This window comes from Styela clava, chromosome 1 (assembly GCF_964204865.1).
Source record: "Styela clava chromosome 1, kaStyClav1.hap1.2, whole genome shotgun sequence".
Classification (NCBI taxonomy): Eukaryota; Metazoa; Chordata; class Ascidiacea; order Stolidobranchia; family Styelidae; genus Styela; species Styela clava.
The window spans coordinates 19,838,508-19,852,114 of NC_135250.1; the positions used below are offsets into that span (position 1 = coordinate 19,838,508).

At 34.7% G+C, this 13,607-nt stretch overlaps 2 protein-coding genes across 2 annotated transcripts; one reads left to right on the forward strand and one right to left on the reverse strand.

Annotated features, from left to right (window-relative positions):
* The first annotated feature begins 241 nt into the window (after positions 1–241).
* LOC120345547 (uncharacterized) lies at positions 242–8,222 on the forward strand. Its single transcript, XM_039415037.2, has 3 exons — positions 242–672; positions 5,057–5,186; positions 6,308–8,222. Exons 1-3 carry the CDS (start codon positions 312–314, stop codon positions 7,098–7,100), a joined length of 1,284 nt encoding a protein of 427 aa, XP_039270971.2. The 5' UTR covers positions 242–311; the 3' UTR covers positions 7,101–8,222.
* A 648-nt stretch (positions 8,223–8,870) lies between these two features.
* LOC120345556 (leucine-rich repeat-containing protein 72-like) lies at positions 8,871–12,710 on the reverse strand. The gene is made up of 6 exons (XM_039415050.2): positions 12,484–12,710; positions 11,806–12,008; positions 10,958–11,118; positions 10,640–10,729; positions 9,998–10,179; positions 8,871–9,061 (listed from the first exon to the last, which is right to left on the reverse strand). The coding sequence occupies exons 1-6, from the start codon at positions 12,520–12,522 to the stop codon at positions 8,900–8,902; spliced, it is 837 nt and encodes a 278-aa protein (XP_039270984.2). The 5' UTR covers positions 12,523–12,710; the 3' UTR covers positions 8,871–8,899.
* Positions 12,711–13,607: the final 897 nt, after the last annotated feature.

Below are 13,607 nucleotides of genomic sequence, written 5' to 3' on the forward strand. Positions count from 1 at the left end.
ATAATAGTCGTAAACTTAGTGATTGTTAAGGTAAATTATTTATTGTATGTAATATTATATTCAGAAATGCATGTAAATTCCCACCCACGAGGCCGAAATATGCCGGTACCTTAGGGTCCGACGGTGAGCTTTTGCTGTACTAGGGAATGTCTTGTTCAAGTGGGCAAAAAAGAATTGTTTGGCTACTTGATGAATATGATATGAAAAGCTTCGTTTTCTCGTTGACATGTTTGAGTTCATATTTTCTTGTTCATCTTTTAGCAGGTATTAGTTTTAAGAAATATATAACACAAGTAGAAACTGTGACAAATATGGCGGATGATTTAATTTTCTCTCCGCAACCTCGAATGTTTATAGACCTCATACCACCAGAAGAAGAATTTGAGAACGTTACCATACCACTGGAAGGAGAGGAATTATGTGAACCGCTGAAACAATCCTATTTACTTGTTGTATCTGTTGCTCCAGGACTGGTGGCGGTTGAAAATCTTGCGTTTTTGTTTGCCGTGCTGCTGTACAGAAAGAAACTGAAGCACAATAACGTATACACGTATGTCACGAGCGCACTCATTGCCAATGTTTTGACGAGTTTGTGGGCGTTCTACCACTTTATCAACTACTACTTCGGACTAGAAAGCAAGGAACCAACTCATTGGTGGGCGTTTCGTAAGGGTAAGTGCGGTGTTTCTAATAGTATCTGTGTTCTGAAGTATTTGGAACAAAATTCAAATACGAAGAATTTGTTATTTTCTCGGCAGTTATCTCTTCAAAGCTTATAGAATTCAAACATCTTAAATATTATCCAAGGGAATGAAATTATGACATAAACTTTTTTTAAATACTTGAATTTAGTACATTTGAATAGCGTTAATTTGGATTTCTGAGAAATTTTCACTTGCAATTTGAACATGTGAAGGGCGTTTTAACAAGTTTCAGATCCACGTTTCTAAAGCAATGTGTCGTTATTAATTAGTAGTTGGCTGATAACTTTTGTATTTTATCAACTCGAATATCATTTATCCATACCCAATGCCAAGGACCAAGCAAAGTAATATGGAAATATTTTAGATATGATCTCACGGTTAGCAATTGTATTTTCACGGTTACTTAGTCCCGCGGTAAAGAACGGATGTTGAAATCCGGGATAAATACTTTTATTAGCATTTTCATCCCCCCTCATTTTCAAAGATCAGTTAGAATTTTTAATCAAGTTATTTCCAACGCCTAAGTATTGCACGTAACTATGTTGAGGAAATGCCGAAATCCGAAACTCTGTATAGAATAACTCATTAGAAATAAACTCAATTTCCTGATGATTGCAGTTAGAAGTCGACAGTAAAATTAACTATATTTTTGAACATATTAGCTAAAATATGATTTGATACCATGGATAATCGAGCCACATCTATTAAAAACACGCTTAAATTTCCTCATTTACGAAATGTGATACCACGTAATATTCACGTTAATAACTAAACTTCCCGCGATTCAGAAGCGGTGATACAATATTGTGTTCATTATGCAATCAGCTTTTCCATTGTTTCATTTTTTTTAATTACCGTTCATTGGAAGTAACACGAGGCGACGGCGTACTGTATCCGCCTGTTTTATGATTTATATCACGAACTGCGCATGTTGGACTCGGCGCCTTTTTGAAATGAGACGCTGCTTTGAGTGTATTCCAGTAAATGACACGTATACATATTAGAACTGAGTTCAAATTAGTTATATATCTGTACTCCTGAAAAATATTTTAACATCTGGACGCTTTTTAGGTTTGGCTTGGGGTTTCATCTAAAACACGATCATCTAATTAGATTCTAATTTGTGTGTGAATGGCTTCGCTGCCGATATTTATCAACGCTATTTACTAGTAAGGCTCATTTCATACAAAATGTCATGATTTTCCTGCATTTTCTTACTTGGACTGGCCGTATTACAAAAGTGGCCGCTGGCAAATTTGAAATCACAGACATGGCCTATTTTTCGCGATACCTCGAGGCTCGAATCCACAAAATATTTTAATTGTAGTTGTGAAGCTCCATTAAAAACATAATATATTACCGAACTCTTTCCTCAACAATATTTATTGTATATTATCTATATATACAATTTGCTTCAAATCAGCATTATTTACATTGTTCCAATTATATGTTATTTATAGTTTAGGAAAATTCAAACTCGTTTCACAAATTTGACGTCAATTGAGTTTGTCGGAAATAACTGTCAGATGCAGAAGTGAAAGATTAGCTTATCAGCATATTTTCATACTAAATAACACAGCTGATGTTAGAAGATTTTACTGATGGGAAATGGCAGCAAGTCCATTGCAATTTATGGAAATTCCACATACCAGGATTTTTTGTTTTGTAGCATTTAAACATTCCATTACAGTATTACACAGTTCATTATATGTGCCGTAGTTGGTTAGGTTGGACAGAACCCCCCACTGGTATCGTGCTGAAGCGTAAATAGCAAGCTTATGTTTCCAAATTCATTTAAAAACACTTTGGCATTCATAAACTCATCAGGCTGCACCAAATAAATACAAATGTTTACATACGTTACTGGACCGATTTCGGTCCAGAAAATTTGCAAAATTAAAAGATTCGAATGTGTTGAAAGACTGAATTATGGATGACTCAAAATCTTTAGAAGCGATGTTTGAAAGCCGTATCAATCAAAGTGTATGATACCTAGTTATTCGCAAGTAAATATCTCTTGACGTTGGATTAGTGTTGCAGTTCAATGGTTTTATCAGAAATGATCAACGACCAGTCATATTCGGCTCATAATTGGCCACGTAAAACCAATGATAGTTTTGGTCGGAGTTTTGGTTGAACGTAATATTAATTGGTCATCTGCGCATGACAACCAGCACATAAGACATGTTATATTTAGCTTCTATCTATGATTTGCTTCCAAAGGTTGAAGTTCAAGTAATCACTGCAATGCAAAGTGTACAAAGTGTTTTGAAAAAACGAAACTTTCGGAGTTTGTTTTCCCCTAGACCGGGTGGTGTGGATTTGAGAGCACACATTCAAATACCTGTGAAATCTATCTGCCGATAATTATTCTTCAGCTTGTGGCGTATCCATTGCAGTCGCTCTAATGTCCTAAAGCTTTTCATCATCATCTAAGTCATAAGTAATTCCGGACGGCTAAAATGCTAGGCACAGTTGGCTAATATTGAATAAAAAGCTTGGTTTCGGCCTTAGTATTTAGGACAATTTATATATATTTTGAGTAAGACTGAACGGGCGTCGTGGCAGGATGAGACAATCATAGAAGGTCCATAGACGGCGATAAAAATTAAACGCTGTTGACAATCTTTTATCTTCCTATTTCATTAGCTTATTAGCAATGTACAATATGAAGAATTAATTATTTCATTACATCATGCCGAATTAAAATATTTCGCGGTATATCTAAGGCAATTGTACATTTCAAAGATAATTGAAACACATTATATTGATGGGTGATGATAGCTGGATTGTTTTCCCGTCATTTGAATGAGTCGACATTGTTACGTCATTGTGTCGACCAGGTACGATCCATAGTAAAACGTTCTATAACCTGATCAAGTGTAATTGAAGTACGATTCCATGTATGGGCGAGTGACGATGAGTGAGATGGATAATATTTTGATACGCTTTTCCTCTTTCGGTCCTGGCATGACCGACTATACGTTTAGTCAATCAATTTACAACTGGCTGAAGATCATTTGTCCATGTACTTCATGTCAGCGATTTGTTTTCCATTGGGAATTTCCTATTTATTTTACTCCCCGGGGAAAAATTTTGGCTCGATAGTTTTCAACTACTCATATCATACCAGTTACTTACTAGTTACTGTGAAACCGAAAGTCGTAATTTGTAGAATGGTTGGCCATGAGTGGAATTGTTCATAATTAGGATGTGCTAAATTAAAAACACAGTTTCTGTCATGGGGACGCTTATACTTTTGGGCAATCAAGTATGGTTGATATTAATATTTTTTGGCATAATTGATCTAATCTAGTTGGCAAAGAACTTTACCGCAAAAATTTCGTCAGAACCAAATATACCAGATTTGGCGGCACTTTGATTGGCGGGTAAGGCGAAAATTGACATATTGCCCTCGACTGTCAGATATGTAAAAGGACAAAAGTAGTCAAAACAAATCGAATAACTCACATGGAGTGTATTACTCCGATGCAAAATATGAGAAAATAATTGTTCCTAAATTGAATTTTTCGTAGTGAATTACGTTTGTTGTAAATGTCAATGCACATGCTATACACGACTAGACTTGATTTAAAACGAATCGACCTTATCATTCGATTACTTGAACATGATACATACAGAAAAAGTTGAGTACAACACAAAGCTATTTCTTGACAGTAATTTGTCGTAGTTTTTAAAACGAATTTTTCAAGAATATTCTTGCGCAAACGGGACTTATCGCAAACTATTTTTGGAGCAAAAATCTAGCATACTCTGGACTTTATTCACAATATGAGCTTCTACATTTTTTTTTCTCAAACTTTTTAAAATCTGGAATATACATGCACCAGATGCTTTATATCAGCCATAACGCCCAGTAACAGGATTTACTCATTGCCTTAAATTGTAATATAATATTGGAATTGGCTTAACCTTTAAACTTTTCAGTCGGCCTTCAAATTGTATTGAATATTTCGGAATTGGCTTAACCTTTAAACTTTTCAGTCGGCATTTAATTCGCATCGCTTATTATTATGGATCGGGGGGATGAAAAATACTTTAAGGGGAAAAATAAGCGGGTAAATAGGTTTTCGATGTGGTATATGGGATGAGATCATCCACGATGGATAAAAATATTACCATGTTTTACTATATTATATATTGGGTCACTTTAACAAAACAAAAAAACGATGATTCAATTTTTCTGTTTTTAGTAACGTAAAATTTTCCGGCGTTCTACAACAATCCCAACTAAAAATAGACACTTCGTAAATCAGATCGCGATGGTCCTTGAAATCTCCTAATTTGTAAAAGCTTAATCAATTTCATGTTCTGTGATCTTTATTTTATAGGTATGACAGCAGGATTCAGTCTCATTTTATGTGGTAACATTGGACTCCTCATTTATGCTATTGAAGACAACACTTATATGGTCGGAAGATTGGTGTCTGGAACCATCACCACCATAAAGTCAAATAATAGGTTGGTTTTGGTTATATGCTTGAAAATATATTTTAAATCGAATATCTTCTGTGGCATAGCTATTATTATCAAAGTTCTTGCCAGTTTTCATTTTTTTTTTAATCGAAGTGAGTTGTTTCGGCCTTCCTATTTCCAAAGACGTGCCGGGCAAAATTTTGACAATGACTGAACAGCGTTGGTAGAGCAAGGGCCATCGTGGGTTGGGCACAATTTGTGTGGCTTAAATTTGGACACTGCTATAGATTGAATTTTCGTTCAATACCCAGAACCGTCAACCATTGCTTTAAATTTGAAAAAAAAGTCTAATATGGATTCCTTTTATTCGTAATTTTTCTTGTCTAGTTTAACTTGAGACAAATGGTCCCTTGAGATTCAGTAACAAGCGTATGTCGATATTTTTCTCCACTGGAAAGTTAAGTCGATTATGTGCTATTATTAACTTTGAAAAGAATGTTTCGATTCAAATGGGGTAAGATATCTTTAGCCAAATATGTAAAGTGATCCGCATCATGCATGGAATGGCGATAAAATCAGCGGAAATTTGACTGACAGGCGTTTCATCAATTATGCGGTGTTTCTTAAAATATACATCGACTCAGGAAAATGCAAAAGTTTGATTGAAGGACAATTATAGGCCTTAGCTTGGCATTATTGAGATGTATTCAGGGTCATATTTAGACGATGAGAGGTGCTAGGGCAGTTTCCTTCACCGCCTTTTATATCACGACCCACTTGGCACAGCCGATATTTTTCGCGACCCACAGAAACTAAAATAAAGATAATGTAAAGTTTGATATTACAAAAACTATCAAAAAAAAAAATAATAATAAAAAAATTGACAATACCCTAATGAGACAGTTGTTGTGTTAGGCTTCAAACAAATAACCTTTTGGGAAAACTTTTCTCTTGGTCTTCATGTTAATTGAAACCTGTGATTAAAGCCGACTGAGAGCTTCACGAGAATGCATTTCATTAATTTTTTGACTCATTTTCACGCCTATTTGCAGTTATATTACCGCTAGCGACGAAGAATGAGCGAATGTTATTTTTATAGTAGAATTCTCAGTATTTTTTGTGATTGATTTACATCGTTCTCACTTCGGTACTTTTTAATTTTTTAGGATGAACCGAAACTTTCGCTGGAGAAAAGCATTATTTCTTATCACATTCGCTTGGATTATACCTGTTATTTACGGACTACTTGCTATGACACCTTGGAATTGTACATGGGATTGTACTTGCACACTTTATCTTGCTAGTGGAACCCCGCTTTGTCCAGGAAAAGACTGTTCTCGGTTATACACACCGATGGCTAAATCATATTTGCTTTGCATCGTAATTATTTGGGCACTGGAGTGCGGCTTCCTACTTTTTGTCATCTGCAAAGCTGCTATATCATTCCCGAAGCTCGGAAGTCCGTCAAATCGCGTCGATAATGCGTACTCTACTACAACGAATGTAACTTCACCCGATCCCTCGAATAACAACTTATCTAAAAGAAAATCAAGCAATATTCGAAAATTCTCCCCAAAAATGGCGCGTTCCTACCGCTTCCCATTCTTCTTACTGGGTTTGTTCATTTGCTGCACAATGCCGGCTATGATTTTATTCATACTTGATTTTGCTTTGCTGGACTTCAAACCCGGTGCCATCACCGTAAACGTCATCACACCACTTCCTCTTTTATATTGCGTCATCAGTCCAATTTTACTGACCAAGCGGTTGTCCGGAATGCGGTCAGCAGTCCAAATGGCATTGTCGTTCAATTGGCTCAAAGGCGGATGCAATAACTTTTCGAATAAAAGAAGAAAGTCGATGGGAAATTCAACTATAAGAGGATCGGTGATTTCAGTCACTCGTAACTCAGAAGCGAAATTTGATAGTAAAGGGAGTATGCCACCAACATCAGTTTGAGCGCAATGGGCCTCTGGATGAATAAACTCTAAGCTATGCTGCCAAGGATTGGATGCAACTTTCGAGTAATTCATCGTCATGGTACACGTTGTACAAGATTGATGCTATGCCTACAGTTTCAAACATGAAGTGGACTCATAGTGACTGTTTTTTTCATATGGGAAATTTGATATGTCGTTTGAAGGTATATAATATCAACGATATATATAATAAATACGACCTCAATTTTGCGATAAAATTGCGAAATTGAAAAAACTTTCACAAATAAACGATAACTAATATGAAGTTACAACTCTTAGTTATCGTTCATTTGTCAAAGTGTCCATCGTTTGGATTTGTCCAAGCATGTTTATATGTTCACTAAAAAGGTAATGGAACTTACCATCAGAGTCTGATACGTGGATGTATATAACTGAACTGATGTATATTTATACGTGATGGTACTTGTGGAGCATGAGATTATTTGAAATGAAAAAAATTTTTTTTTGGTTTTCGATATTTCGGATGATGACATTTTTGTGATAGTTCCCGATATTATATTGCGATATTATGTTTCTCTCACACGTCCCAATCAAGTATGCTAGTTTTTGCTATTATATTTCGTATTTTTTGACAAAAAAGGATTTGAACGCATAGGTTATAATGTTTGTGAATATTTCATTTATAAAACAATCAGAAACCACATCTTTTAAAGAATTTATATTAGTGTGGACAGGGGTGCCAGACTTTGGGGTCAGTAATGTACAGCAGAATTGTTTTCATAATATTTCAATTGGCGTTTTTTACACTTTTGTTGCAAACCATATTTAAAATAAGCCAGTTAGCTAAATCCTAAAATTTGAAACCGGATCTTCCTGATTCGGCTCAGCTTACCCAATGAGTTACGTCCTAGAATAAGCGGTAGGCCACTGTATTCACCCAAGCTCCAATACGAGGACTGTGCCTCCTAGCGGTTATCAGCATACTTTTACAGGTCAACAAGTTTACTTGTTTTTGTCGAACAACCGAACGCTGTTATTTTCCAATTGTGCACAGAAACAAAAATGGCGATCGATATTTGTTTTTAATTTGTAAATCCATCTTCTAATTACTTTGTTTGCGAATAAAATCTTCAAAATATTGCAGGCCTGTATTCTTTGGTTAGTTTTTGCAACGACTTGGGTGAGAAGATTAGTCATTGTGGCGTGTAACGTTTTTGTAGAAGGAACGCGTACAGCATTGGAGTCTGCGCGAGGTAAAATTGAAATTACTAAAAAAAATATCTAATTATGTCTATAGGGAAAGATTAGTATTTCAGACATCCATCCTAGAAGTCACTCACTACAATAGCCATACTCGAAAATTGATCGAATTATATTCGACTATCACTGAACTTCCTCATAAAAGATACGATTTTATTAATCATATATATATATTACTCGAAATTAATCTATTGTAGGGCGTCAGATTACCTTTCCGCCATTCCCCGTTGGTCGTAGATGACGGAATTTACATATTCAGCGCAAAACTTCCGCCGTCTTCATTTTTATTAAAAATGAATAATTATTTAATAAAAAGATTCAAATTAAAGTTTCTATAAATCTTAAACGCCATGAATCAACGGGACAGACTTCGATTTTTTTCTCTATCTTCGACGGGACTAATTCATTACATGCCCCCTGGTCCAAAACCTGTTATCCGTAATTTATAGTGATCTCATCCTCCCTGTCCACTATTCTAACAGTGGTACCCATGCGCCCTTGCTTGAGAGTTGAACAACAGAAAAAAAAGTAAGTCTTCTTTCATATATTTAAGTATTATTATCTGAACTTGACGGTTATATTTTGTGGCTTGGGAGCAATGTCGCCATTTATTCTTTGTAATCTATTAGGAACAAGTGACCAATCTAATGTTGTGTATTCCATCGATGATTTTTTCATTGTTCTCTCTTCAACCATTTCTTCCAATGTTGGAAAACATTCCTTGAACAGATTTAGAAAATATAAGAATATGCCGCTAAAACTAAATAATTGAAAAACACCTAAATATCTTAACAACTAGACAATATTTAGCAACGTATTTTTGAAGTAGATTTTTTCATTTGCATCCCGGGAACAAGGAAAGACGAGAAAATGGCTATAAACAACGGCGTCTTGTTTAGTTACCGGTACCATGCCAGTCCAGGTTGGGTATCCGAAAGGATAAGCGGAAAATGGAATCCAGATAGCCCATGCATCTGAAAACTAGTAACTGGCCAACTAATCCCATGTCCGACATGGACTGGAAACCGGACGAGAGTCGGTCGTTCGTCATATGATTGAGTCATTTATAGTCTTTCCTCTCCCCAAGGATAAATACGTAAATCCTATCCTATAGATAAATTTGAATGATCAGGACGTCACAATGGCCGCATGTCTACAAGGAAATTCAGTAATCCCTTAGTAGCACATAATCAAAGCCATGTAGGGTAATCAGCACCCATGTTTCCAACGCTCAGATCAATGTGTCAATCACCAAAGGCAATTGGACGATTAAATCTACTGGAGACGGCGGTGGTAATTGCCGTAACATAATACAAAAAAGTGACATCATATTACCATTTGAAAAGAGCTAAACGGTTACATAAATCACCATGTCATTCCATAGTGATTCACGTCTCATGAAGATGATTCTTCTTAACATAATTTTTGTGATTAATTCAAAGTCATTACATCACTGGTTAGTGATACACAAGTTGAAATCAGCATTGGTGAATAAGTGAATTAGACTCGATGAACCCGATATCACAAGGTGATTAATTATTCACCTGGAAAGTTTCAGTTAGCTATTTCATAATATTCGTGGTTCAATATATCTATGGGTGAATATGAAGAGTTTATCCTATCGATATTTAAATTTGGTGAAGTTATAGCACTAACCTGCTTCTTATCAAGGTCATTTTTAGCCTGACTGGGAAGCTCATGTATTGTCGTTTTACTTTGCTGTAAAGTGGGGAAAGGAGGACCTCCAGATCGCCGTCCAAAAGCTATTGTTGCCTTCACTGCATTCTGTTTCTCTTCATAAATCTGTGAAGCTGCTGTTCTCTCTTGTGCAGTTACAGCTGTTTAAGTAAGAACATTATTTAAATGACCCAAAATATACTACATTGTACTAAAGATATTTTATTTTTGTTACAATCACAATTTTTAGTCTTTATATCAGTCAACCACGTACTATAAAGTCTAATGTTGAAACATGAATAAATTCTCATCTACTTTTATTTCAAAATGAACTGGCTCCAACGCAAAATTGAGGTTTCTATCTTAATGTCAACATAATTCATATTTATCGATTTCCCTGTTGTTTATGACTTGAAGGTTATAATAAGGTCGGGCTCGGGATGACCTGTGCCTCTACTCAACTCCCGACTCAAGATTTAGATATTTGCACCCAACAACTCGATATCAAAGGCAACCAAAAGATAAACCCTTCAATGACCATACAAAATGGTTAAGTTATGCTAATATTATGATATTGATATACAAATTAACGTGATTGAAGAACAAAATGAATTAACTTACCTTGCCTATCAAAAAGTGTAACAGATGGACAGAAATGTATCAAATGTAATCTGTATCCTTGTACTTGTGATAATGGGTTGTATAACATGTCTGAAATAAAGTAAGACAACCTAAACAAGAACCAAAATCTATTTTCTAAAACTTGACACAAATGATGATATCGCCGTCGAAACTATAGGATTTTACAAAACTATAATGAAAATAATATCTATAATTTTGATTCTTCAAATACCTATTCAAATTCTATCTGAATACCAATAGTTGGAATCTTAATTAGACTCAATATTTTGTTCTGGATCCCTATTTTAAAAAACTTACTGAGTACATGGAGAGTACGCATTGGTCTGAGTTCTAATGTAGTTTCATCCAAATCATCAAGTTGATTGTTTTGCAGCATCAACACTTTCAAACAAGTCAGATGATGCAACATTCCAGAAATTGATTTGATATCATTATCGTTCAGATATAATTCTGATATTCTGACAAAATAAAAAAGAGATAAAAATGAGTAGTAAAATGCAAACACAATTTAAAACTCAGATGTGTACTAAGCATGTGATTCAGTATTTCCATAGAAAATTCAAATTCTTATCTAATCTCAAAACAAGGAAAACAAAACATTTTGTGCAAAATTTTTTATTTGTTTGTATTATTACTACGAAAGACACAGAACCTTTCACTTATGAAAGCTTTGGAAATGTCAAAATTTGACTGAAAATTCAAATTTTAAACTATCAATGGCATTTTGATTTTGCAAACATAGACCCACTTGTTTAATTGATAGAAATATTTTTACTGATTCGCATTTGATCGTGTGCAAATATTGTGAGTTTGAAACCCATTGTTATATATATATTACGTGAGGATTGCTGTAACCTTAGCGTCAAAGGATTTATTATAACTACGGTTTCCAATATTAACATCACTGATGCATATTAAAATTATTTTAGGATTGAACCAAATTTTCAGGTTTCATCTCTTCCGGACTAAAAATGAAATTTATTTTATGCTGAAAGGTTTTTATGATTGAATATAATTTGTTTATTAACCCTAACATCAATCTTTTTTTAATGAATTTCAAGTACTATAATAAAAAAAATAATACTGGTATTGTCACTTTATATTGTAACCTATTTTTATACGTAAACCTAATCTTAGCAAATTACCTGTAATTAATATGCACAAAGGAGACATCAGGGTTACGAGGAAGACAGAGTTGACTCAATTTATTTCCTTGTAACCAAAGATGTTGAAGAAATCGAAATTGTTCTAAATTATCAAGATCAGTCAATCCACAACTTCCAAGATATAAATCTCTCACATCGTCATCACGTTTAATATTGTTGTCTCTCATATAACTCTGTATCACCTGCTCAAAAAAACTGTATTGAAATAGGTTCTGGAATAACTATCTAGTTTGATACCGAAATTACATCTCTTGCGTCTATGTAAAATAATACTTTTATGGGATCTTTTTCATTTAATTAGGCCTATATGATACTCATTTTGAATGGGCATAAATATTTCCAATCCACAAAGTCCTACACAATATGTCATACTTTGGGAATGCCAGAAGAAGTTGTATTGAATTAAATTGAACAATGACTTGATTAAGTACAGCATGAATCTTAAGTTTAGAACCTAGATGGAAATTGTTCCCAGTCATTCTAACCACTTAATAAATATAAAATTACATTGTCCATTTTGACCCTATGAAAAGTTATTCGTCATCAAAAGCAAAGTGCAGAATACCTATATATTACAAACATATAATATGCCTTACTTGTTATAGTACACTTAACTATGGAACAGAGATTATGTAAAAACAAAAAAGTTGAACTTACAGTCATTAAATCAACTTTTTCATCTGCAACAGATGGCATGTTTATTCATCAGAGTATATATAACACTATAAATATGAAATTGATACCAGAACTAGGATTACTTTTTTTAATCCTTTCTGAGATGATTATTTTTCTTCTTTAACTAATTAAACATATCTACTTTCGTGTCCTCCCATTCCTAACCATGATTATAGTATACGACCTAGAAAAATACCGGTGAATCAGTTTATTTCATATCAAAGGTGAATACAGTATACAGCTACAGATAATTAACAAAAAGCGAAAAAATTTAAACACAGTGATAGCCTATTGCCTAAATGTTGGAAAAATTTGACAACAGAAATGAGTTCCGTCTAACATTAGACCAGTATATTCAGATAGTCTAGCTGACCTGACCAAGACATGTGGTTAGCCCTATTATAAAGTTGTCTTATCACTTTCTTTACGCGGGATATAAGCGAAATCATACACTTCGCAACTCAACCAAATATTTTAGCCAAGAGTGACATATTTTGTAAATAAGAAGTCACAATTTTCACTGTTATTTTTCCGTACCACCCAAGCATATCGGCATCCATGGTTACCTTGCGTTTCGGAAAAGCTTAGTCGAGAGACACTTGGGGGCGTGCGATAGCCATTGATAACCAAAGCCCATATATACCGATTGATAACGAACAAAGCGATGGGACAGGATTTACATATTTAACTTGTGTGTGCCTCTGTAGGTAATGCAGAACACAGATTTGAACCTTCAACATTTCTTCCCACCAGGGTTGTAAAGTCTAACTATAATTACAGTCGTCCCCTGGAAGAAAAAACATTTCAGCTGAAAGTCGTGGTTGAAAATAAATTCCATTTCCTAAAATTCCGAAATTTAAGAGTTCTAGGGGGTTCGAAAATAGGGCCCCAATACCACCCGTGTCAATCTACGATTCCATATCCCTGTTGGCGATAAATATTAACCATCTGTTGATCTTTTATCGATAAAGACCGGCAGCCTGCATAATTCTGGAAATTTCAAAGTTTTCAAAATGAACTGTCTAAACAGTCGTTGTTCTAAACTTGTGGTTCTCAAATTTTCAAGTCTCGCGAACCATCTCAAAAATAACTAGCTAACAATAAGC